The sequence below is a fragment of the Cavia porcellus genome, unplaced genomic scaffold (genome assembly GCF_034190915.1).
Source record: "Cavia porcellus strain 051 isolate PalLab524CR breed Dunkin Hartley unplaced genomic scaffold, mCavPor4.1 scaffold_16, whole genome shotgun sequence".
Lineage (NCBI taxonomy): Eukaryota > Metazoa > Chordata > Mammalia > Rodentia > Caviidae > Cavia > Cavia porcellus.
The window spans coordinates 29,634,666-29,656,821 of NW_026947499.1; the positions used below are offsets into that span (position 1 = coordinate 29,634,666).

The following is a 22,156-nucleotide window of genomic DNA, read 5'->3' on the forward strand; positions in this document are numbered from 1 at the left end:
TGATTTCAACTGTTGTTTTTCTCCAGGATCTTTGGCACCAATAGCATTCCTTGATCTAAGGATGATCTTTGATCTATGATGTATATGTGAAAGACCAGCACAGAGACAGCACTAGAGCCTGGAGACCCAGCTGACAGACTCTTAGAGAAACACAGACAATAAACACTTGAATCCAGAGATAAGAGGTAAGGATACCTTACCTGTTTCTTTTTTCTACTTCAGCCACCAGTTCATCAGTAGAGAACTGTCCTCTTACCACAACAATTAGGTTTTTAATTACTTCTTCAGAACAATCCACATCAAGCAGTCCTCCAACCACAGCTGGGAGCCGGCTAGGGTTAACCTAGAACAGTCAAGGTGGAAACTTCAATACCACAGATGCAGGATATTGATAGAAGAACCCTTAGACTTGGACATTGTGGGCAGAAATCTGTTTAGAACTGAACTGTTTTTCACCAAACTTCATATGTCAAAGTCCCAATCCTCAGTAAGACAATATTTGAAGACAGGGCCATCAAAGATTTAACTAACATTCAGAGTGGGGCTGTAATTCCATAGGCCTACTGTCCCTATAAGAAATGTATGTGCATGGAGGAAAGGCCATCTGAGGACCTAGTTCCAGGCTGGCTGTTCACAAGCCTAAAAGCCCTACCAGAAGCCAAACCTAGAGAACTTCAAGAAATAAATTTCTGTCCTTTAAGCCATATGGTCTGTGATACTTTATTCTTGCACTCTGAGAAGATTAATATATTGCCCTTCAAAGTGACAGTCTCTCAAATATTCAGGAGGAAGAGGCAGTCTGTTAGGTGCCAGTCTGGAAGCCCACAGTGGCCCTTCCATCAGTACCTTCTGGACATAAATCTCGATGTACTTCTGCAGGTTGTTGCGGTATAAGTAGAGTACGAGATCGTGGACAAAGTCAAAGCGATCACACACGATTATGAGGGGCAGCTGGTCTGTGAGCTTGGCCTCCTGAGGGTTGGGATGCACAGAACAGGTGAGATAGCAAAGAAGCCCCAGAGCCAGCCCTAGGATCACAACCCAACACAGGAAAGCACTGTCTATGCAACAGGGATTCTGTGGAGGCTGGCAGATAAGGCAAACACTTTGGGGGGGTACGGTATTTGCTTTGGGAAACAAGTGGGGAAAGGTAGTAGTGTTTGAGTAGTAAAAAGAGAATTCTGCTAAATTTGTCAGTAATGCTCCAAATTTGTACAAATCCCTCCACTCATATGCTGGATAACAGGAGTATAGACAGCTTGATGCTTCTTTCTACAATGCGATTTTCTTCTTCTTTTTTTTAACAAGTAATACAAAATTTAAAAAATAAACAGTAAGAAATCACTAGTTAATAGATTACATATTCTCATCTTAGAAATAGTTGTTCAAGTTACAAAATTGAAGCATATAAAGTGGACTTTCAAACAGTGAGAGTGCAAACAGTTTTGTTCAATGATCCCAAAAAACTCAGTAATTTGGTTATCTAATTGCGATTTTCTTCTAAAAACCTTAGACCTCAGGAGGAGCTCTGCAGTGAGGACTCAGGAAACAATCTGGACAAACTCCACTTTCTGCCCCATAGGACAATTGGCTATGGCATGCCCACCTCTGCTACCTGAGAGCAGTTGTGGAGGGAGGTGTTACTGGACGCACCTTCAGGAAGTTCTTCACCCGCTCTGGGTTATAGCAGCTGCTCTCACGACATATTCTCTCCACCTCCTTGATTTGCCCTGTCTTGCAGGCAGCCTGAATGTACTTCAGATGCACATCTGGGTCTTGGCTGAAGTTCACAATTGAGCCCAGGAAGTAGAAGAGGCCTATAAAAAGAGATTGCTCTGTGTTTTCCCTCCTAACATTTACCTGCCTTCTCCATGACTCTGCCCACCCTCCTTTGATGGCCAAAGCTGCAATGACCCTGCTCTACATCCCAGTACCCATAGCCACTCACATCTCCTCATCCACATGAAGTTCTGCCCTGGCTCCCAAAAACAGATCTGTCTCCAGTAAAGTCATTCTACCTGTAGCACAGATCTGTCTCCAGTAAAGTCATTCTACCTGTAGCACTCTTTCTGGTGTGATGCCGACAGAAGAAAAAGAAAGATAACTGCTGCACACATACCACAAAGTGACATCCCCTCCACTGTGTTGTCACTCAGGAGAGAACAAAGGAGCTGCCCTCTCAGGTCTGCCCATATCAGGCACTAGGCCCTCCCAATAGTACCCAGGACAAACAGTACAGGATTTGAAATAAATTCTGTGCTGGCTGTGCTGCAGAGACACAGAGCTTCACAGAGACTTCAGGGATACTGGGAGATTCTAAGTCTCCTCATCCCAATGCACACCAATCTGATTTCTTTCTGTGGAAACACCTGAAGGGTTGCTGAAATCCAGTAATATGCATGCAGTAGTAACATTCTTCCCTTGATTGAACAGCTAGCAGCATCTAGGAAGGCAGGTGCAGCAGCAAGGTGGGGGAGCTGCAGTTTACCTTCATAACTCTTGAAGGATTCAAAGAGCTCCACAAGGGACTGTGTACCCAGCTGCTCATGGTACTTGGAGGCCACCTGCACACACAGCTGAAGATTCTGTCTGATGTTAGCAGACAGCATGGCACGAAGACATTCCAGGGAGTCCTCCACTGACAAGGAGCCAAAGAAGTTGACAAGCCACTGGGAACGAAGGAGTCTGTATGTAGTTGTGCACAACTGTAAATGCTGCTAACACTGGGGACATAACCATGTCATCAGGCCTTGCTCCATCCCAAGTATCACAAATGTAAAGAATTTCTATTTAACAGGACTGAAAAGCAACCATCTATCATGGTGAAAAGTGGGAGCAAGGACTACACTTGGGATAAGATATAACTAAACTATTCATCCTGGAATAATTCATAGTTGATATTGAAACTATTTGGTAAATGCAAACACAAGGGCTAGTCTAGCTTTTGCTAACCGTTTCAAAAGTGCTAACAGATTTTCAGTGTTAAAATATTATCTCTATTCTTCCTATTGGACTAAGACAGAGGTGGGAATTTGGGGGAAAATTGACATGGGGCCTAGACACACTGCTGGGCAGGTGGGGTCTATCTGAACTCTTGGTAGAAAAGCATACAGGCCCACACCTGGTCCCAAAATCCCAAATAGATATTAAGAACATGTGACATGAAGGATTATACAGATGTTAGCCACAAGGGAAGTGCTCCAGTACACTATACCTCAGGATTGAGGAGTTGAGTATGGACCACAGCCCTCTTGATGTCATAGAGGTCAGTGTAGTGCTCCAGCGCCCTCTGCAGGAGACCTGTCTTCTCACAGAGCTGGGCAATGTGGGCCCGATCATAATGGGTAAACATCTGATTCCCAAGGATGGCGTCTGCAACCTGTGAAATAGCAACTTTAGTAAGAAAGCCTGATGGTGGTAACAACTTTTTAATAGCAGCTGCTCAATCATGCCCCCTAGGGTAGAGTACAGCTCTGGAACCATTGCCCATCCATGCTTCTTCCACAGCAGAAGCAGCAATATTGCAAGTCGTTAGCAAAGCCATCCTTCAAGTCAGCTTCAGTCCTTTGTATAAGGGTCTGTCTTCCCATGTTGCAGAGCTGGCTGGGCCCACAGTGCTAAAGATGGGCAATTTGAGAGTCTTTTTTTTTTTTTTATCAGTACCAGGGATAGAACTCATGACTGCATGCAATCATGTTAAATTAAGGTTATATATGGCAAGATCAGTGTGAAGATTCAAGTATATCAAGCTATCCTTTAATGAGCTCAATCTTCAGACAAGGAACAGTTGGAATTAGATTTGAAAGTAACAAATCATATTTGTGTTCTCTAGACTTGATATTGAGTTAAAGGCAGAATTGTGAGTGCTTAAAAAACAAACACTCTGGCTGGGGATACAGCTTAGCAGCACAACAGTTGCCTGACAAGTGAAGTCATGAGTTCAGTTCCTGGTACAAAAACAAAAACAAAAAACCAAACCAAACCAAATACACTCCTAACCAAATACACTCCTTACTTTTTATAGTTAATTTTTTATAGTACTGAAGATTAAATCCAGTGTCCTGCTAAGTCACTAAATTGCTTGGGCTAAGCTTGAATTTGAAATCTTCTGCCTCAGCCTCCCAGAGTGCTGGGATTATAGGCACACACCACCATGTCCTCCTACTGTTTTGTTTTTTTTTTTTTAACAGAGACAGTGCATTGTTATGTTCCGTAGGCTTCCCTGAACTACTGTGTTCAAGTAATTCTCTTGTTTCAGCCACTCAAGTAGCTGGGACTAGAGGTCCCACTGCACCAACTCCTGGAAAGAATTTTGATGAGGCTTTATTTATTTATTTTTGTGCTAGGGAATTAAACACATGATCTCGCGTTTGGCAGGCAGGCACTTATGCCCCTAAACTAAACCCCTATGATGAGGCTTAATTTTATCTCAATAAGAACTCCATGGGAGCCAGTGTGGAGGTGCACACCTATAATCTCAGCACTCAGGAGGCTGAGGCAGGAGGATCACTATGGGTTCCAGAGAATCCTCCACTGACAAGGAGCCAAAGAAGTTGACAAGCCACTGGGAACAAAGAAAGAGTCAGCTGTGCACAACTGTAAAAGCCACTAACACTGCAGACAAAACTAGATCATCAGGCCTTGCTCCATCCCAAGTGTCACAAATGTAAAGAATTTCTGCTCAACAGTACTGAAAAGCAACCATGTATCATGGTAAAAAGTGGGAGCAAGGAGTACACTTGGGATAAGACACAGACCTTAACTATTCATGGCGTGGGCTACACAGTGAGTAAAAGGCCATCCTCAAGCACATAGCAAAGTCTTGTCTAAAAAAAAATAACTTTGTGGGATAAGAATGAATCATTCAACATACGAACCTTGCAGAGTCATCTCACTGTTTATTCCTAACCTGTAGCTAGTCCTGACAAGATTCCGGGTGCCTTCACTTGTAACCCAGTATACTCCTTCCCATCCCTTCTAGGATGTAAGACACTGACCCACTGTGGGGCTGGGCACACAGCTCATACCACACTGTTCCAGTGCTGCACACCTGGTTCCACACAAAGTTAATGATCAACTCCTAAGCTTCAGAGAAGCCCACCTTACCTGCTTCCCTGTCCCTTTGTTTGCTTCTGATCTTTCTTTACTATCCTCTTGTTCTTTAATCTCTCCCCTTTAATAGACCAACAATGTGTTTTTGAGAATTTTGTTTTTGTGTTTATTTTTAGGGACACAGTCCATCCTGAACTTGAATTTGTAACCCTCCTGCCTCAGTGTCCCAAGGGCTTGCATTATAGGTGTACATCAGGACAGTGGTTTGTTTTAAAGACTTTAGACCACACAGATGAGCAAAGACAGCAGCACCAGCCAGCGTGCATCAACCAGAGAAGACTGCCCCACTGTCCTGGGAACTGTGTCATCACTATGCCCAATGCTTGTTTACCCTTTGGGATGTAGGTGCTTCTTGGAGTCTGTTGATTTTCTGAGTGGTATTTGGTGTCTACTACATATAATCACAAAGTCATGAAAGAATTAAAAGGTGAGTTTTGCAGAAATACTTATACATCCATGTTCATAGCACCATTGTTTATATTAGCTAGGAGGTGAAACAACCCATGTATCCTTCAACAGGTAAATGGGTAAATAAAAGGTACTATATACATATGACTGAATACTATTCAGTCTGAAAAACAACTTTTGAGCAGAGTGTCATGGCACACGCCTGTAATCAGAGCGAGGAGGCTCTGGCAGAGGGATTGCCATGAGTTTGAAGCCAGCCTGGGCTATCCAGTGAGTACAAAGTCAGCATGAATTATATAGTGAGACCTTGTCTCAAAAAGCCAAAAAATGTTTAAAAATTTAAAAAATTGGAATTTGTGTTGGGTGTGCTGGCCCATGCCTATAACCTCAGCACTTAGGAGGCTGAGGCAGGAGAATCTTGAGTTCAAGGCCAGTCTGGACTACACAGTAAGAACTTGTCTCAAAAAAAAGAAAGAAAACAAATTTTCAACACATGGTCTAATACAGATAAACCTTGAAAATAGTATGCTGAATAAAATCAAGCCAAACAGAAAGACAACTTTTTAAGCTTACATTTATATGAACTATCTAGAAAAGCTATTTTTATAGGAACAGAGAGTAGAATGCTGGTTTGCATAATACTGAGGACAAGAGGGAATAGGGAGTCTCTGGTAGTGGTTACACAGTTCTTTTCTGGGATGATGAAAGATTCTAGAAATAGCTGGGAATGGTGGTACACGCCTGTTACCCCAACAACTTGGGAGGCTGAGGCAAAAGGACTTCCAAGTTCAAAGCCAGCCTGGGCAACTTGAGACTGTCTCAAAATAAAAAAGAAATGAAAATGTATTTTGTTAGTAGAGTGCTTGTTTACCATGGAGGAGATCCTGGGTTCAATCCATAGTACCCCCCCCAAAAAAAAAGCTCTGGAAATACCCAGTGATGATGGTTATACAATTTTGTGAGTGTTTTTAATGATACTGCATTGTACATTTAAACACTGTTAGAACGGTAGGCTCTGCTATAGATATTTATCACAAAGAAAAGTGGAAAAAAGGAAGAAATGATTCCCCTGATTGGAACTGTTTCCATGAAAGTCTTCCACCATGATTTCTGGAGAACCTGACAGGAAGTCATCGAGAATGTCCACTGAAAAGTACCAGGATGAACCCTTGGTGAAAGCAAAGCCCACTCAAACCTTGTACTCAGGTGTGCACAGCTCACACAGAGGTACAGCAGGTGTCCTGCTCCTTGGTGTTGGCCTAAAGATGTCACTTGCCTGGGGTGCATGGACCAGATTCATCTCTAATAACCGAGTCTGGAGGTGCCCCTCAGCTGGGCGATTATTCTTCAAGACATCCAACAAGAAGGAAGTACACTGCTGAATTAAACTGTTTTCCATGAAAATGTCGACAATCTGTAAAGATCCAAGCCACATTTCATTAAAAGGAAGCAGTATTTTATTTTCCTATTGAAATAGTGCCTGAATAGAATCTCCTTTAGAAATTCAGTAATTATCTCTCTTCTTTGCATTAATTTAAAGAATAAATAAGCCTTACTATGAGGAGAAATACAGGTAAGAAATTTAGAAACTATATAATTGTTTTCATACTTAAAGGTACAGGAGGAAAATTTTTAAAATTTATGAAATGCAATTAAGATTTAAACTGGAGAATTCTTTCCCATTGAGAGCTAAGTAAATTGGTTCAAAATTCTTATTTACAATCAGCGAAATAGTTGCAAATTTACAAACATATAAATCCAACGTAATTGCACTTATTATTTCTAGGCAGGTTGTTAGTTTTATTGCCCTGCTTCAAACTTGGCTACACACCTACATTATTACTCAGAGGTTCCTTGAAAGTTCACTGAAGTTACTTGACATGAGTTTATACTTAAATACTAAGCAAGTTACACCAAACAGACTGATGTTCACATAAACCTGGGGCAGGCAGAAACCTATAAGAAGCAAATCTGAGTGACTGGACAGCATCTGTATTGGTGCTCAGGCAGAGTTCAGGCTGTTTGTCATAAAGAGATAATAAGACAGTTACAGAATAATATGAAGAATGGGCTACCATGCTCAAATGACATCCTCACACCCTATTGCCCATCCCTATTTAAAAAAACAAAACCCTTACAACTGGACACAAATCCTTTAATATATTTAAAACCAAAGTTAAACTAGGTATGGTGCATAAATCCAGGATTCCAGAGGCTAAGGATTGAGAATTGGAGCCCAGCTCGGGCAACTTAGCAAGATGTGTAGCTCAGTGCAAAGACCTTTGGTCCAATCCCAGGTACTATGAAAGACAGAGAGAGGGAGAGAGAGATGGAGAGAGAGGAAGAGATTGAGAGAGACAGAAAGACAGACAGACACAGAGAAACAGACAGAGAGGTATGAGAGATAAGACAAAAAGGAATCTTTTTTCTTTTTTGAGACAGGAGCTCACTATGCAGGCTGGCCTTGAACTCACTATGTAGCCTAGGCTGACCTCAAACTCATGGTAATCCTCTTGGCTCAGTCTCCTGAGTGCTACAATATGGGCATACACCACCTCGCCCAGCTGGTAATCTTCTTGGTGGTTCTAAAAGGCACAAAATATTGATCCCAGCAGATTGTGCTTACCTGGTTGATGTTGGCCAAAGGTTCTTCATCCTGCACAAGCATCTGGGAAAACTGCAGTCCCTGTTCAGGACTGATCCTCATCACACTTCTCAGCAAAAAGATCCAATCTGGGGTATATCCAACCTAGAAGTGAGGAAACACCAATCAGAAAAAGTGACTCAAATAGACAAGGGCATTCATAGCAACAACAGAGAACTTAACATAGCCAAAGGAATGGAAACTCTGCAAAGTGAGCTATCACACCACAACGGGCTAACACTAGAAACCCATAGCGGAAACATACGCACTTGGAATAAAGTTACTTTTTTCCTTCCTTTCTTTCTTCCTATTGTCCTTTACTTCATACCTTATTTATATATTAACTTTTTTTTTTGGTACTGGGGATCGAACTCATGATCTTGCACTTACAAAGGCAGGCACTTTAGCCACTGAGCTAAATCCCCAGCCCCTTATATATTAATTTTTTCATATAAGATAAACCATGTGATACTTAAGCTTGTGTATGTGATTTACTTCACTTAACACCATAGTCACAAGGTGCATCCATTTTTCTACAAATGCCGTAAGTCTTATCTTTCTTTATAGCAGAGTACTACTCCAGTATACCACATTTTCTTTACCTATTTATCTGTTGATGGGCATATATACTTTTTCTAAGATTTAGCTATTATGAATTGTGTTGCTATAAACATGGCTATGGATATATCACTGTGATATGATGTTTTTAACTCTTTTGAGAAGATATATAAAAGGGGCACAGCTGGGTGAAGTAGAATTTCTATTTTTAGTTTTTTGAGAAATCTCCATACTGAGTTCCATAGTGGTTGTAGCAGTTTACACTCTGACCAACAACTAGGAAGGGTTCCTTTGCTAGGGTCTTAGCTTATGGAACAAGCACCTGCCTGGCAAGTGTGAGGTACTAAAAAAAAAGGGTTCTTTTTTTCTCACACCCTTGCCAGCATTTGTTATTAGATGATTTGTTGACAGTAGCTATTCTTTCTGGAATAAGAGAGAATTAATGTTTTCTTCTGCATTTCTTGAGTGGCCAGCAATGTTGAATATTTTTTTATGTATTTATTAGCCAACTATATTTACTCAGTTCTCAACTCCAGCTCCATTTGGGGAATGCAGTACAGGGTCTCTGTGTAGTGCTAGGCCCATGTTACGGGATGCAAACATGCTGGCTTGTTGTCTGCCAAAAAGACCCAGCCCTGGCCCCCTGCCTGACGAGGAAGTCATGGACCTTTCCTTAGCCAACCAGTACTCAGTCCTCAGCACTGACAACTCTTACACACCAAAATGCTTACACAGAAAGTATTTTATAAACTTCAAATACAGCAACTGCTCATCCACAATCCAGCACCAACTCTTAAACATTCATTACCTTTTTGGCATAGAGCACGATTTTCTGAAATTGGCCTGTTTCTGCAAAACACTGGATAACTTTGCTTGGTACATTTGCCCGAAGGTACACACTCAGAGCAAGCAGAGGGTCAGAAGTTTTGACCAAATCTCCCAGTTCCTCTGAACACTCCAGCTGTACAGGGCAAAGAAAGAGGCACAGTTAGGACCCAAAGAGTACTGTGCCTGTGGTCTTGTTTTCAATCTTTAATGGGGACTTTAATTTCAAAATCATTTTACTTTTTCTTTCTTTCTTTGTTGGTTTTTTTTTTTTTTTGAGACAAGGTTTTGCTATGTACTTCAGGCCAGTCATGAACTCACTATGTAGCCCAGACAGGCCTATTTACAGTGCTCTTTCTGCCTCAGCCTCCCAAGTACTGGAATTATAGGTATGGACTACCACACCTGGCTATTTGTTTTGTTTCGTTGAGACAGGTCTCACTACATAGTTTAGGCTGGCCTTGAACTCACTAGTTAGCCTAAGCTGGCCTTCAACTCACAACCAATCCTCCTACCTCATACCTTATCTTCTTTTAACCACTTTTCTAAGAGTTGCTTGCGTCCCTGCTGAAGAACTGGCCGGCAAAGCTCTAAGGATTCAAATTTATTGAGCTGACCCTGGTCAAGCAGGATTCCAAAGTACTGGAGCAAAGGAGAGGCTTGACCTGGTTGGGCAGGAGCACCTTGGAACTTCTGGACTGTGTCACTCGTACGCAGAATTCCCTGAAAATAAATGGAAATGCAGTTATTTTCTGCTGTTATTGCAGAGCATCCTTCTACTTAATTTGCTTGTATTTAAAAGAATCTGCCAATGAACTTCTACACTGACTTGATAGGGACAACAAGTCCTCTACTAAACCAATGGCTTTCAAATCCATCAGTAATCATCACTGTAGATCTACTGCCTCAGATGATTTCACCTTTCGCCTCTATTTCTCCCCTAGCACGCTGCAGTGAGAATTAGTTTTATAACTTAGTCTTGCAGTATTAAAGTTCTACCACCATTATATTTTAATTCAAAGTATTCAAAATCCCAGATGAACACCAGAAATGGGTTGTTCAGAGTTTGGTGTTGTGGTGGATTTCTGTACTTCAGTACTGAGGAGACTGAGGTATGAGGATTGCCCCACATCTGAGGCCACCCTGGATTACATAGTGAGTTCAAGGCCAGCCTGAACTACATAGAAGACTCTATCTCAAAAACGAGAAAGAAAGAAAGAGAAAGAAAGAAAGAAAGAAAGAAAGAAAGAAAGAAAGAAAGAAAGAAGAAAAGGAAAGGAAAGGAAAGGAAAGGAAAGGAAAGGAAAGGAAAGGAAAGGAAAGGAAAGGAAAGGAGAGGAGGAAGGGAGGAAGGTTTGTTCAAAACCATCAACTGAAAGTCAGAAATAGGGGCCAGGGATTTAGCTCAGTGACACAGCGCCTGCCTGGCAAGTGTGAGGTCTTACGTTTGATTCCTGGTACCCTGCTGCCCTAAAAAAGACAGAAATAATTCTTTCAAAGAAAAGTAACTTGAACCATAATGTTAGATGAAATAAATCAGATACACAAACTTAAATATCATATTGTTTCTCTGATATGAGAAACCCAGGAGGGAGATACTGTTGTCAAAGGGGAAAGGGAACAAAAGATGGAGGAATATGGAAGACAGGGAAGGGATATGGGATGAAAAACAGAAGTGAGATGTGTTATGTACAGGTACCAACTCCACACAAGGAGTGTACTGCAAACATATAACAAGAAAAATAGGAAGCAGATGAAGAGATGGGTGGTGGCCAGTGGGGGAGGGAAGGGAAAAAGGATGAAAAAAAGGAATTTAAGATGTGTTATGTACATGTACCAACTTTTGGGGGGCCGGAGATTTAGCTCAGCGGCTCAAGTGCTTGCCTGGTAAGTGCAAGGTCATGAGTTTGATCCCCAGTACCCCCCCCCAAAAATGTACCAACTTTTCACAAAGAATGTAAACATTATGTACTATACTCATATACTAATAAACCAAAGTAATAAAGAAAAAAACAGAAGCAATTTGAAAGTCTTTACTCAGGAGTAAATCAATTTATCCTAAAGATATAAACCAAAGAACAAGCCAGAGACAGAACTGTTACTCTCTAGAAATGTGGAGAAATTTTATACTAGAACTGTTTCTAAAGTAGATACGATCATCTAATATATTACAGTTATATATGTAATGATTATGTAGCAATAGTGGAAAATTCAAATCACCCAAAGGCAAACCCGTACATAAGCTAAGATGCTGGCATCCACACAGATAAGAAAAGGCAAACACTGAAGAAGAGTAGAGTAGTGCAGTGAGGTTGTGCTTTTATTTGTTTCTATTACAGTTATGTATTAACACAAAAATTTGAACTGAAAAACAAAAAGCACATTAATATATACCCCAGCATCAGAAGCGAAATGCTTTTATGATTTATTTCACTGTCTAGGTTTGTTCCTAATCTCTACAATGGCATAGAGTGCTCAGATTTCATTACCTTTGGGGCAGATGCTGCTACTTTGGCGGCTTCAGCATAGTTGCCCTGTGCAAACAGAGTATTGAATTTCCTCACAAACAATTCTTCTGCCCCAGGAAGGTTACCACGAACAGCCAAGCGCAAACCCAGATCTGGATTCTGAAGCACACTGGTTGCATAGTTCACAATGTTTTCTTCTTCAACACAGACTGACAGCACCTGTAAGGATCCACCAAATGAGATGGGCTCCATTCATATGAACACATGCTCCTCCACCTTCCCTCACAGCACTGCAGTCGTAGCAGACTCCCAAGCTTGTGTGGCACATACCTGTGATGTGGGTCCTGGGTGTGAAAGAATACAGAGCTGCTAGAGTCCTAAAGTAGAACTGTGTATATAGTGACAACATGGGATTCCACACAGTTGTTTAATATGAACAAGTGAGAGAAACATGAAATCATATGGGCATTAACCGCAGTGATACGCAGAGAATACTAAAATTATTTGTCTAGTTATAACTTACAACCCTCTCTCCTGTTTTTTCTTTGGAGACAGGGTCTCACTATGTAATTCAGGCTGGCCTCAAACTTGTGGCAGTCCTCAGGTTTCCAATTACTGGAATCACAGGCATGTGCCACTACACCCAGGTCTCCTCATTATGTTTCTTATTGATGTATGGGCTTTCTTCTCTTTTTAACTTTGGTTGAAAAGGTAACTTTGATAACATAGTATCTACTTTTCCTACTTTTCCCTGGCATAAAGATGTTCATGGTGTGTTAGAACTGTGGCTCTACTAGCAGACACTTCATGTAGGAAGGAGCAGGTAGCTCCCTTCTCAGAATCAATCATGTCTTAGAAATAGTGCTGGGTGAAGAGGGGAAGTGATGGTATGAAGGAGAAGGGCGACACAGGTATAATTTTAATAGTAGTAGCTAACTCTTCCTGGTCGCTTTCCTGAAGGAGGAGGACAGTTTAAACCACAGTCCTCAGTGAATAGTAACAGTGGGAAATGAAACCTCAGAATTAACATACCTGTCCTTTTTTGTTGACGCCAATAATCCCAGAGGTAGGTTCATGGGGAACAGTTACAAAGATTGTATCAGCACTGATACGGTTCATGTAGATGCACATGCCAGACTCTAGGTCATACATATGAAGGTAGCCATACTTTGTGATCAAGTAGATAACACCATGGTTAGCTCCAATCTGTATGACAGAGTATAACAGGATAGAAAAATAATGAGAAGCCAAGTTGGGCAAAAGAGTTCACAAACGGGGCCAGGGATTCAGCTCAGTGGAATAAGCACCTGCCTGGCAAGTGCCACATCGTGAGTTTGATCCTCGGTACCAAAAAAAAAAAAAAAAAAAAAAAAAAAAGAGTTCACAGATAATGAAAAGGATTCTTGAGTCTTTCAGGCCAAGATTATCAGTGGGAGCAATGCTTCATGATACACGGGTTCTAAATCCTACCCCGCACCTTGACCTCTAACAGCAAGTTCTGACCAAGAACCAAGCTGTACCGAGGTTTGGAGGTGAGAATTAGCTTTATTACAGCGGACCTGACTAGGATCTTTCCCGAGGAAGTTGGGCCCCCACAGCTCAGGGAGCAAGGTTTTTCTGGGGCTGTAAAAGTGGAAGTACAGAAGCCGAGTGGCTTATTGTCTGGGGACTGGTTTTTAGAGAAGCAGGAGTCCATCCTTTTCTGGGAAGCAGAATCTTAATTGAGTAGCAGAAACTAAAGCAAACTGGTGGTTTAGGCTGGTGACATCACCTTATGTCCCAGGGAGGGAGGTGCATTTTCTGTTACAAACCTAGTATTAAAGCAAATATTCTGTCCAATCATTCTCAAAGATCTGAGAAAATTGGCCTATTTAATACATCTTTCAGATAGGAACATCCGTTCCCTAGTTTCTTTCTTTTGGAGACAGGATGGCTGGTCTTGAACTTATTATGTAAATCAGCTGGCCTCAAACTTGAGGCAATTCCGCTTTAGTCTTTGAAGTGCTGTGATTACAGGCATGTATCACCCTTTGATTTTTCCCTAGTTTCTCATCAAACTCCTTTAAATTAGCTGCAAATTCATAAAAGGAAGAGAAGGTTAAACTGGGTGTTGTGGCTCACACCTATAATCCCAGCACTCGGGAGGCTGAGGCAGGAGGATCGTTGTGAGTTCGAGACCAGCTAGGCTACAAAGTGAGCTCAAAGCCAGCCTGAACTGCAAAGAGAGACCCGAAAAAAAAAAAAAAAAAAAAGAAAGAAAGAGAGAGAGAGAGAAGGTTCTAGACAAAGGAAAAGATTCTAGATAAAGAATCTAGCACTGATTTCACTTTCCACTCTTCTTCATCTTCTTGTTTTGTCTTGTCTTTTTGAGATAGAGTTTTACTATCAGTTCAGGCTGGCCTTAAACTCATTTCTGTAGCCCTGGCTGGCCTAGAACTCACAATAAGCCTCCTGTCCCAGCCTCATGAGTGCTGGGATTAAGGGTGTGTGTCACCCAACCTGGTGTTTTTATCTTACTTCTAAGTAAATCTCAGATAGGCCAAAGATTTTATTTTTAAACTTTTTTTTTGTGGTACTGGGGATTGAACTCATGACCTCGTGCTTGCCAGGCAGGCACTTACGCCACTGAGCTAAATCCCCAGCCTGAGGCCAAAGATTTTAAATAGCAAATATAATTAAGCACACAATAGAAAGAAACACAGGTGACTACTGTGATTATTTTAGGGGCACAGAATTATTTTCAAAACATCACAAAACCCACATAAAAATGCACAGTTTAGGGGGTTAAGGATTTAGCTCAGTAGCACAATGCCTGTTTGGCAAGTGTGAGGTCCTCAGTTCAAACCCTAGTTACCCCCCAAAATGCAAAACTTCAGCCTGGTGTGGTAGCACAAGCTAATAATCCTAGCACTCTGGGAGGCTGAGACATGAGGATCGTGAGTTCAAATCTAGCCTGGGTATGTTAGTGATTTATTGAGACATTGTATCAAAAAACAAAAGGTGATGGAGATTTAGCTCAATGTGAAGGACCTGAGTTCAGTCCCTAGTACTGAAAAAAATAAAGCTTTGTTATGACCAAGGAAAATGCCTGAAGCATATCAGGTAACATTCTAGAACTATAAAGCATTCTTACAAGAAAGATAAAGACTCTGACTGAAAAAATGCAAAGACCAGGAAAAGGAAATTAGCACGATGCATATGATAAACCCATTCTTTCTCACCAGTAAGCAAGGGAAGAAAACCACTCACCACTGCTCAGCCATCAAGGACAGAAGAACCAAGGAGTATGGTCATGAGAATCTGTGACATACACATGCCCCTGGCCCATAGTTTCATATCCAAAAATTTATCTTTGTATTTTTGGGCTTATGCACAAATATGTATGAACCACAACATTCCTTAAAGTGTTTATTGTAAATCTAAAGGTCCATTAGCACATCATAAAACACATGATACAGCCAATAAATGTGTTATTTTATTGACCTAAACTCTGTGACACAGCTGACAGTCATAAAGCAGCAAAGATAGTGTTCAGCCATTTTTATAGGAGTCTATTTGTATGTATCTCCATCTATATAGATAAGAACTTACTTTCAAAGTGGTGGTTACAATTATCAGTCATGGTAGGATTTTAGTAGATGTTTAACTCTACTGCTAAACTTATTAATATTGTTGGAAACTGATAACATTTCTTGTTATAGAACAGAAAAAAACTAATTTCATCTTTGTAAAAAAATTATATTCTTTGATCAGATAATTACTACCACAAATCTAGATTACAGGAATTATTGTAATTATGGTCAGATATTTGAAAACAACAAAAAAAGGAAACAGCTAAAACATTCTTCAGTTATAGTGTACCCATTAAAAAACCCTGCTTATTTCTATAATGTTTATAACAATAAAATAAATACCTTATGGAAATGCCAACAATGTACTCAGAAAAACAGTAAAAGGGAGAATAGATTATATAATCTTTTGCTGTTGTTGTTTTGAGGCAGGGTCTCACTATGTAGTTCAGGCTGGTCTTGAACTATGTTGTCCAGGGTGGCCTCAAACTTGTGGCAATCCTCCTGCCTCAGCCTCTCAAGTGGTAGGATTATAGGTATGTGCCACCACACCTGGCCAATCATATAATCTTATATAGTATGATCCTAATTTTTATCAGGAAAGATTTATATTTAAATTCTTATATAGACTTCCGGGAAAACATGGCGGACAGATAGCAGCAGCTATGGAGGCTCTCTGAAAGAACCAGCTTGAAATTCAGGAATGGTGCGGAGTAAGGAGTCATGAGCAGGTGGAGATATGCCCTGCTGACCCAAGAACGAACTGGGCTGAGAGAAACCAACTTGGAGTGCAATCCTGGTGCTATAACAGGAACAGAAAATCCGCAGTGTAGAAGCTGGAGCCCGCAGCATTGGAAGCCGCGATTTGGCTTTCCCGCCGCGCGGCGGCTGCCTCTACATTGGCTGGGCAGGGAGAGAGACACGCGGAAGCTCTGAGAACGGGAATCCGCAAACGGAATTGAAAACAGGACAAGTGGGGAGCTGTGCATTGATTTGCAGTGAGGTGAGTGAGAGAAACTGACACTCTTCCCACGATTTGGGAGACTCCAACAGAGGACATTCTGGGACTGGGCAGTCTTGCGGGAGCAGGGCACTGCGGCGACTTCAGCCACGTATCCCCCTCTCAAGCGGGATTGGTGAGAAGTGCCTAGCCTACATGATGCTGCTGGCTGAGACCCAGTGGGCTAGCACAACCCAGATCCCAGAGCCTGAGGGTGACCTGGAGGGGCGGGCCCGCATAGGCTGCCTGATCTGCAACTTCCTGGCATGCTGCAGTGGGCGGGAACACCTAGCCGGCACAATTCAATCAGACTGTGGCTGACAGGAAAGGAAGCTGGGGCCTCCTATATACGCTTGCATATATAAGGAACAAAGAATATGGGAAGAGGGAGCAACAAGAAAAGCCCTTCGGCCCCCAATCCTGAGAAACAGGCAATAACGGACACCGCACCAATAGACATAAAGCGCCATCTAGAGAGCCTCATAGATCAGTTCAGGAATGAAGTTATTAATGACCTGAAGCTAGAAATAAGCAGAATAGTTAGAGAAGTGCTAAGCACCACCCAAGAAAAAACAGATGGTGGAATGGAAGATCAGAAAAAGAGGGGAGAATTGTTTGATGGAGAAAATAGAGAAAGCATAGAATACGTCAAGCAGGTTCAAAGAGACTACCAGGAAACTAAAAACTCTATCGAAAACTGGCATAACAGCTTGAAAGAAACTAAGGACAGACTATCTGAACTGGAGGGCAGATTTGTAATATGGGAGAATGAAATGAAAAACTTTTTAAAAGTATCAAAGAAACAAACAGCAATAATAAAAGACTGGAAGATGATAAGAAGATCCATAACTTAAGAATTAAGAACATAAAAGAAGAAGTAGGGACACAAACAAATGAACTACAAAAGCTACTCACAGAAATAATCCAGGAGAATTTTCCTAATTTAGCAAAAGGTAAAGATACTCAGTTGTACGAAGCATACAAGACCCCAGCCACCTACAACCCAAACAGAGCAACACCCAGGCATATAATAATTAAAATTCCAGAAATTCAATACAAGAACAGAATATTAAAAGCTGTCAGAGACAAGAAACAGACCACTTACAAGGGAACACCCATCAGAATTACAGCAGATTTCTCTGCACAAACCATCAAATCACGAAGAGTGTGGGGGAAATAATTCAAGCTTTGAAAGATAATAATCTCCAGCCAAGATTGATATATCCTGCACAACTATCCCTGGAAATTGATGGAAAAACAAGGTGCTTCCAGGATAAAGAGGAACTAGGGGAATATGCAACCACCAATTCAACTCTACAGAGAATACTACAGGATATTCTAAAAAAGAAAAATACAAAGAATCCAGAAATAGTGGCAGAGAGGCCACAATAAATGGAGCAGAAAACAAAATGAAGAAGACAAACTGACAACTAATGACAGAAAAAGAGCTCAACAGAAATGAGGCAGAGAAGATTGGATGATAGGAACAGCTATTTTGGAGAAAATGACGTCTTAATAGGTAATACTGATTTAGTATCAACTTGTTTTGAAGTTTCATCAAGCTTTTGTTCTTCTGTCTCCATTGGTCTAAACAGGTTGTATCTTATTGGATCTTATTATCTATGATAGTATAGGCAAAAACTTTTAAAGACAAGGAGATTATACAGAAACCATTGTTCATTTTCTGTTGGTTGATTCTAAATACCCTGTAATGCTGTCATTCTCTTAAATGGTTTTACATTGTTTTGATATATTTGATGCTAAGATTTCAAGGAAAGAGACAATATGGTAACTACTTTTATGTCAGGATTATCTTGTGGTGAAACACTATTCTGTTTAAATGGTTATGCTTTGATCTGTGCTGTTTTGCTGTTATGCCCTCTTTTATCTCAATCTCCACTTCATTATTTACTTTTTTATTTTTATCCTTTTAATTAAGGGAAAAATAAATAAAAAATAGCAGGATATATTATAGTAACCCACTTTGACTTTCCATTATCTTGATTTAAAGCCCTGAATTACTCTCACCATCTTGTTTTTGACTGATGTCCCCCTATTCTGTTTTGCTTGATAGTACCAGGTTCAAAAGTTTAAGCAACAGCTGTGAAGATAGTGAGATTCATTATAACGCCCATTCTCGTTGACTATTATCTACTTTTGAAGACCTATAATGTCTCCATTGTTTTGGTTTTGTCGGTTTTGTTCTTTACTGTTTTGTTCAATTTTATTATAACTGATGATATAGGCAATTCTACTAGAGATAGCGGGAGGCGTTATGGTAACCATTGTTGATCACCTTGTATTATGCTTTTACATTATCTATTATGTCCACCCTTTTGATTTGATTGACTCTGTTCTGTTATGTCACATTTGGTTCTACTCCCTTCCAAAAAAGTAATAAGAACTGTGGGAGCAACAAAACCCAAAATGGGTAATTGTCATTGTACGAAAGAGAGGAAAAGAAAGTGCTCTCAATGATATAACTGCATGTATATATAAGTGTATAAGATAGATAATGATATCACTGAGTTTTGTTGGATCATTGAACAGAACTGTTTGCAGTCTCACTGTTGGAATGTCCACTTTACAAGCTTTAATTTTGTGACTTGAACAATTATTTCTAAGATGACAATATGTAATCCATTAATTAGTGACTTCCTGTTTATTTTTTTCTGTAAATCTGTATAACTTGTACCCTTTCTCTGCTTTTTTTTCTCCTTAAACAAAATTTAAAAAAATAAATTCTTATATAATAAGTAGTAAGCACTTTAGAGCCTGGCATATAGCTCAATGGCACAGTGCCTGCTTGGCAAGCATGAGATTGTGAATTTGATTCCCAGTAGCAAAAAAAAAAAAAAAAAAAAAAAAAAAAAAAAAAAAAAGAAAGAAAGAAAGAAAGAAAGAAAAAAAGTAGTAAGCACTTGGATGGGCTGGCTACCGAGGATTATTTTCTTCTTTGTATATTCTTACACTACAGAGATCATGTAACTTTTCATAACAAAAGGGAAAAGGTCCAGGACTTTGGTATATGAGCTAGAAGAGTCTCATGCTGCTTTTCCCATGCAATCCCTTCGATAAGCAGGACTTTTCCTAATCTTGCACAAAGTCCCAGACCTCTAAATAGATTTGTATGAATCACAGATCTCAGATGGAGAGAGACAGTGAGGCGACCTCCAGGTGATAGCTTCCTGTACCTAAGAAGGTGCTATGGTACATATTTGAGAATATTAAGGTATTCAGAAAGCAGCACATCCATACCTGCATAGCCACTGGAAAATCAGTTTGTGCCTCTGGAGGGAAAAACACATCCACAGTTTTCTTTACAAAAGGCTGGTTTCCTGCTGCAGGCTGTCCAACTTCGATTATGTGCAACTAAAAAAAAAGGTTAAAGGTCAATCCAAGTTAATGGTCCTGTGGCAGACAGTGCTAACCAAGGCATGGTGGTTGAATGAAGCAGCTTCAATTCCAGGCTCTGTATGACAAACACTAAAACCTACATTCAAATAAAACAAACTGGGAGTGTTGATTCTCTCCTGAAATATCAGCACTTGAGTGGCTGAGCTGGGAGGATCCCGAGTTCCAGGTCAGCCTAGACAATTTAGGGAATGTAATGCTACCTTAGACTATAGAACAAGAGACTGTGTCACATACACACACACACACACACACACACACACACACACACGCTCCCACCAATAACAAAATAAGACAATCCTTTTTCTGAGATGCTTGTGATTATTCACTAAAACTGGTCCATACATCAGGCACAACAGAAAGAACCAATGCCAGGAAACCTGAGGACGTTCAGCTCCAGGAAGGCTGGCTGAGTCACATTCCGTTCTGTGGACTCTGACACTGATTCCCCAGAAACAAAAGCATCAACTGGGGCCTGTTACTACTCCTATTCCAGCTCTGTTTTCTCATCTCCCAGACACAGCTCAGGCTAACAAGAACCACTCAGTCAACAAGACTCCTCACTGAATGCCAAACTCATGAGCCAGGCCAGCTGACCCTGGCATAGCCCTAAGTGCTTCAAGGTTGTGCTGGGGAATATAAGAATCTCTGTGGAATGCTGAGGAATAACTGAGGATGAGGGGACCCTGCCTGCTTTCATCAGAACGGCTCCAAGTTACTGGTTTACAAAAGTGCCTTCCCCATAAATTTGACGGGAAGAAAAAAATGTCATAGATCAAGTAAGACCAAGAAGGGGGGAAAAAAACCCCCCAAAACCAAAAAAAATATTCCAGAAAAAGTCACGAGTAGCGATGGACCAAGGACATGCTGTAACTGCAAAATGGGCTAGGAGGGGAGGCTGACATGGCACCATGCTGGGGCTACTGTGGGTCACATGGAGATGTGAACTTCCTACACATGGACACTTTAAGACAGCGGGGAACCTGTGCCACTCATGCTGCAGCAGGCATGCAGAACCTCTCTGTGGCTGCCCCAGCAGTCAAGCATCAGATAACAGTGCCCAAAAGCATGCTAATTGCAAGCTTTTATCTATCAATACAAAGCTGTTTGTATCCCTGAAAGCTGTTATTGCCTTTCTACTGAAGCAAATGATGTTAATGTATGAGTTGCTTTTTCTAAAATAAAACTTCAGTATTCAGGTTTAACTGCTGTGTTGGCTATTTGGGAGGCTGAGGCAGGAGGATCCTGAGGCAGGTCAGACAACTTAGGAAGTGTAAGGCTGTCCCAGACTACAGAGCAAGAGATCGAAAGTTTGAGGCCAATCTTGCCTACATAGTAAGGTCAGCCTGAACTACACAGCAAGATATTAACTTAAAAAAAAAGTGGGTTTGAGGTTATAGTCTGGGCACTCAGACTAAATGGTCTGCCATCACTGCCTTAAGATAAAAGATAGTTTAGGAAAACTGGTTAGGCCTCTTGGTAAGAAAGGGTAATGAAGGCCTGAGGATATAATTTTGCACAAAGTCCCAGATCTCTCAATGGGTTTGAATGAATCACAGGTCTTGGATAGAGGGAGTTGGTGATGCAAACTGTAGGTAGCAGTTTCTTGTACCTAAGGTCCCTCGGTGGTAATTATATTTTTATTTTTTTGGTTTTGAGACAGAGTCTTGCTATGTCATTTAAGCTGGTAGACGAACTCACTTGTACCCAGATCTTACACTTGCAATCCTCCTGCTTCAGCCTCCTGAGTGCTGGGATTACAGACATGCACCACCATGCCTGGCTTTATTTTTTTCCTGAATGGATATTTTAGAATATGAAGATGTTTACAGAGCAGCACATCCATACCTACATAGCCACTGTAAAATCAAGCTATCACCTAAGGGTTTAGTCACATGTAAGACGCGTAAGACTTGCTAAAGGTGAGACACTGACAACGGAAAAGAAGAAAGCTCAAGATTTATTACTTAAAAGATAAGGACAGTGATTTTACCAATGAAAGTGGAAGTAAGGGAATAGAGGCCAGGGATCTCAGAAAGTGATAAAGGGCATGACTTTGGATAGGCATCTGCTTGTGATGAAAAGGTCAGGAACAGAGTCCAGGAAACTCTTAAGTGTTTGATGAAATTCCACCAGAACACTATGACTCTCCAACATC

The 22,156-nt window shown here is 40.9% G+C and overlaps 1 protein-coding gene and 1 long non-coding RNA gene across 6 annotated transcripts in view; one reads left to right on the forward strand and one right to left on the reverse strand.

Annotated features, from left to right (window-relative positions):
- The window catches only part of LOC134470693 (uncharacterized), an 85,123-nt gene that overhangs the window by 56,543 nt on the left and 6,424 nt on the right, over positions 1 to 22,156 (forward strand). The window contains exon 2 of the long non-coding RNA XR_010039755.1: positions 27 to 185. This is a non-coding gene — a long non-coding RNA (uncharacterized LOC134470693). The remainder of the gene's footprint in view (positions 1 to 26; positions 186 to 22,156) is intronic.
- The window catches only part of Cltcl1 (clathrin heavy chain like 1), a 95,219-nt gene that overhangs the window by 38,470 nt on the left and 34,593 nt on the right, over positions 1 to 22,156 (reverse strand). For all 5 annotated transcript variants that reach the window (XM_013141797.3, XM_013141801.3, XM_013141800.3 and 2 more), the window contains 12 exons: positions 19,843 to 19,956; positions 13,048 to 13,221; positions 12,037 to 12,234; positions 10,070 to 10,270; positions 9,531 to 9,683; positions 8,147 to 8,269; positions 6,797 to 6,934; positions 3,215 to 3,379; positions 2,489 to 2,669; positions 1,654 to 1,817; positions 847 to 972; positions 201 to 343 (listed from right to left, as the gene is read on the reverse strand). In XM_013141797.3, coding sequence (XP_012997251.1) covers positions 201 to 343; positions 847 to 972; positions 1,654 to 1,817; positions 2,489 to 2,669; positions 3,215 to 3,379; positions 6,797 to 6,934; positions 8,147 to 8,269; positions 9,531 to 9,683; positions 10,070 to 10,270; positions 12,037 to 12,234; positions 13,048 to 13,221; positions 19,843 to 19,956 — 1,880 coding nt within the window. The remainder of the gene's footprint in view (positions 1 to 200; positions 344 to 846; positions 973 to 1,653; positions 1,818 to 2,488; positions 2,670 to 3,214; positions 3,380 to 6,796; positions 6,935 to 8,146; positions 8,270 to 9,530; positions 9,684 to 10,069; positions 10,271 to 12,036; positions 12,235 to 13,047; positions 13,222 to 19,842; positions 19,957 to 22,156) is intronic.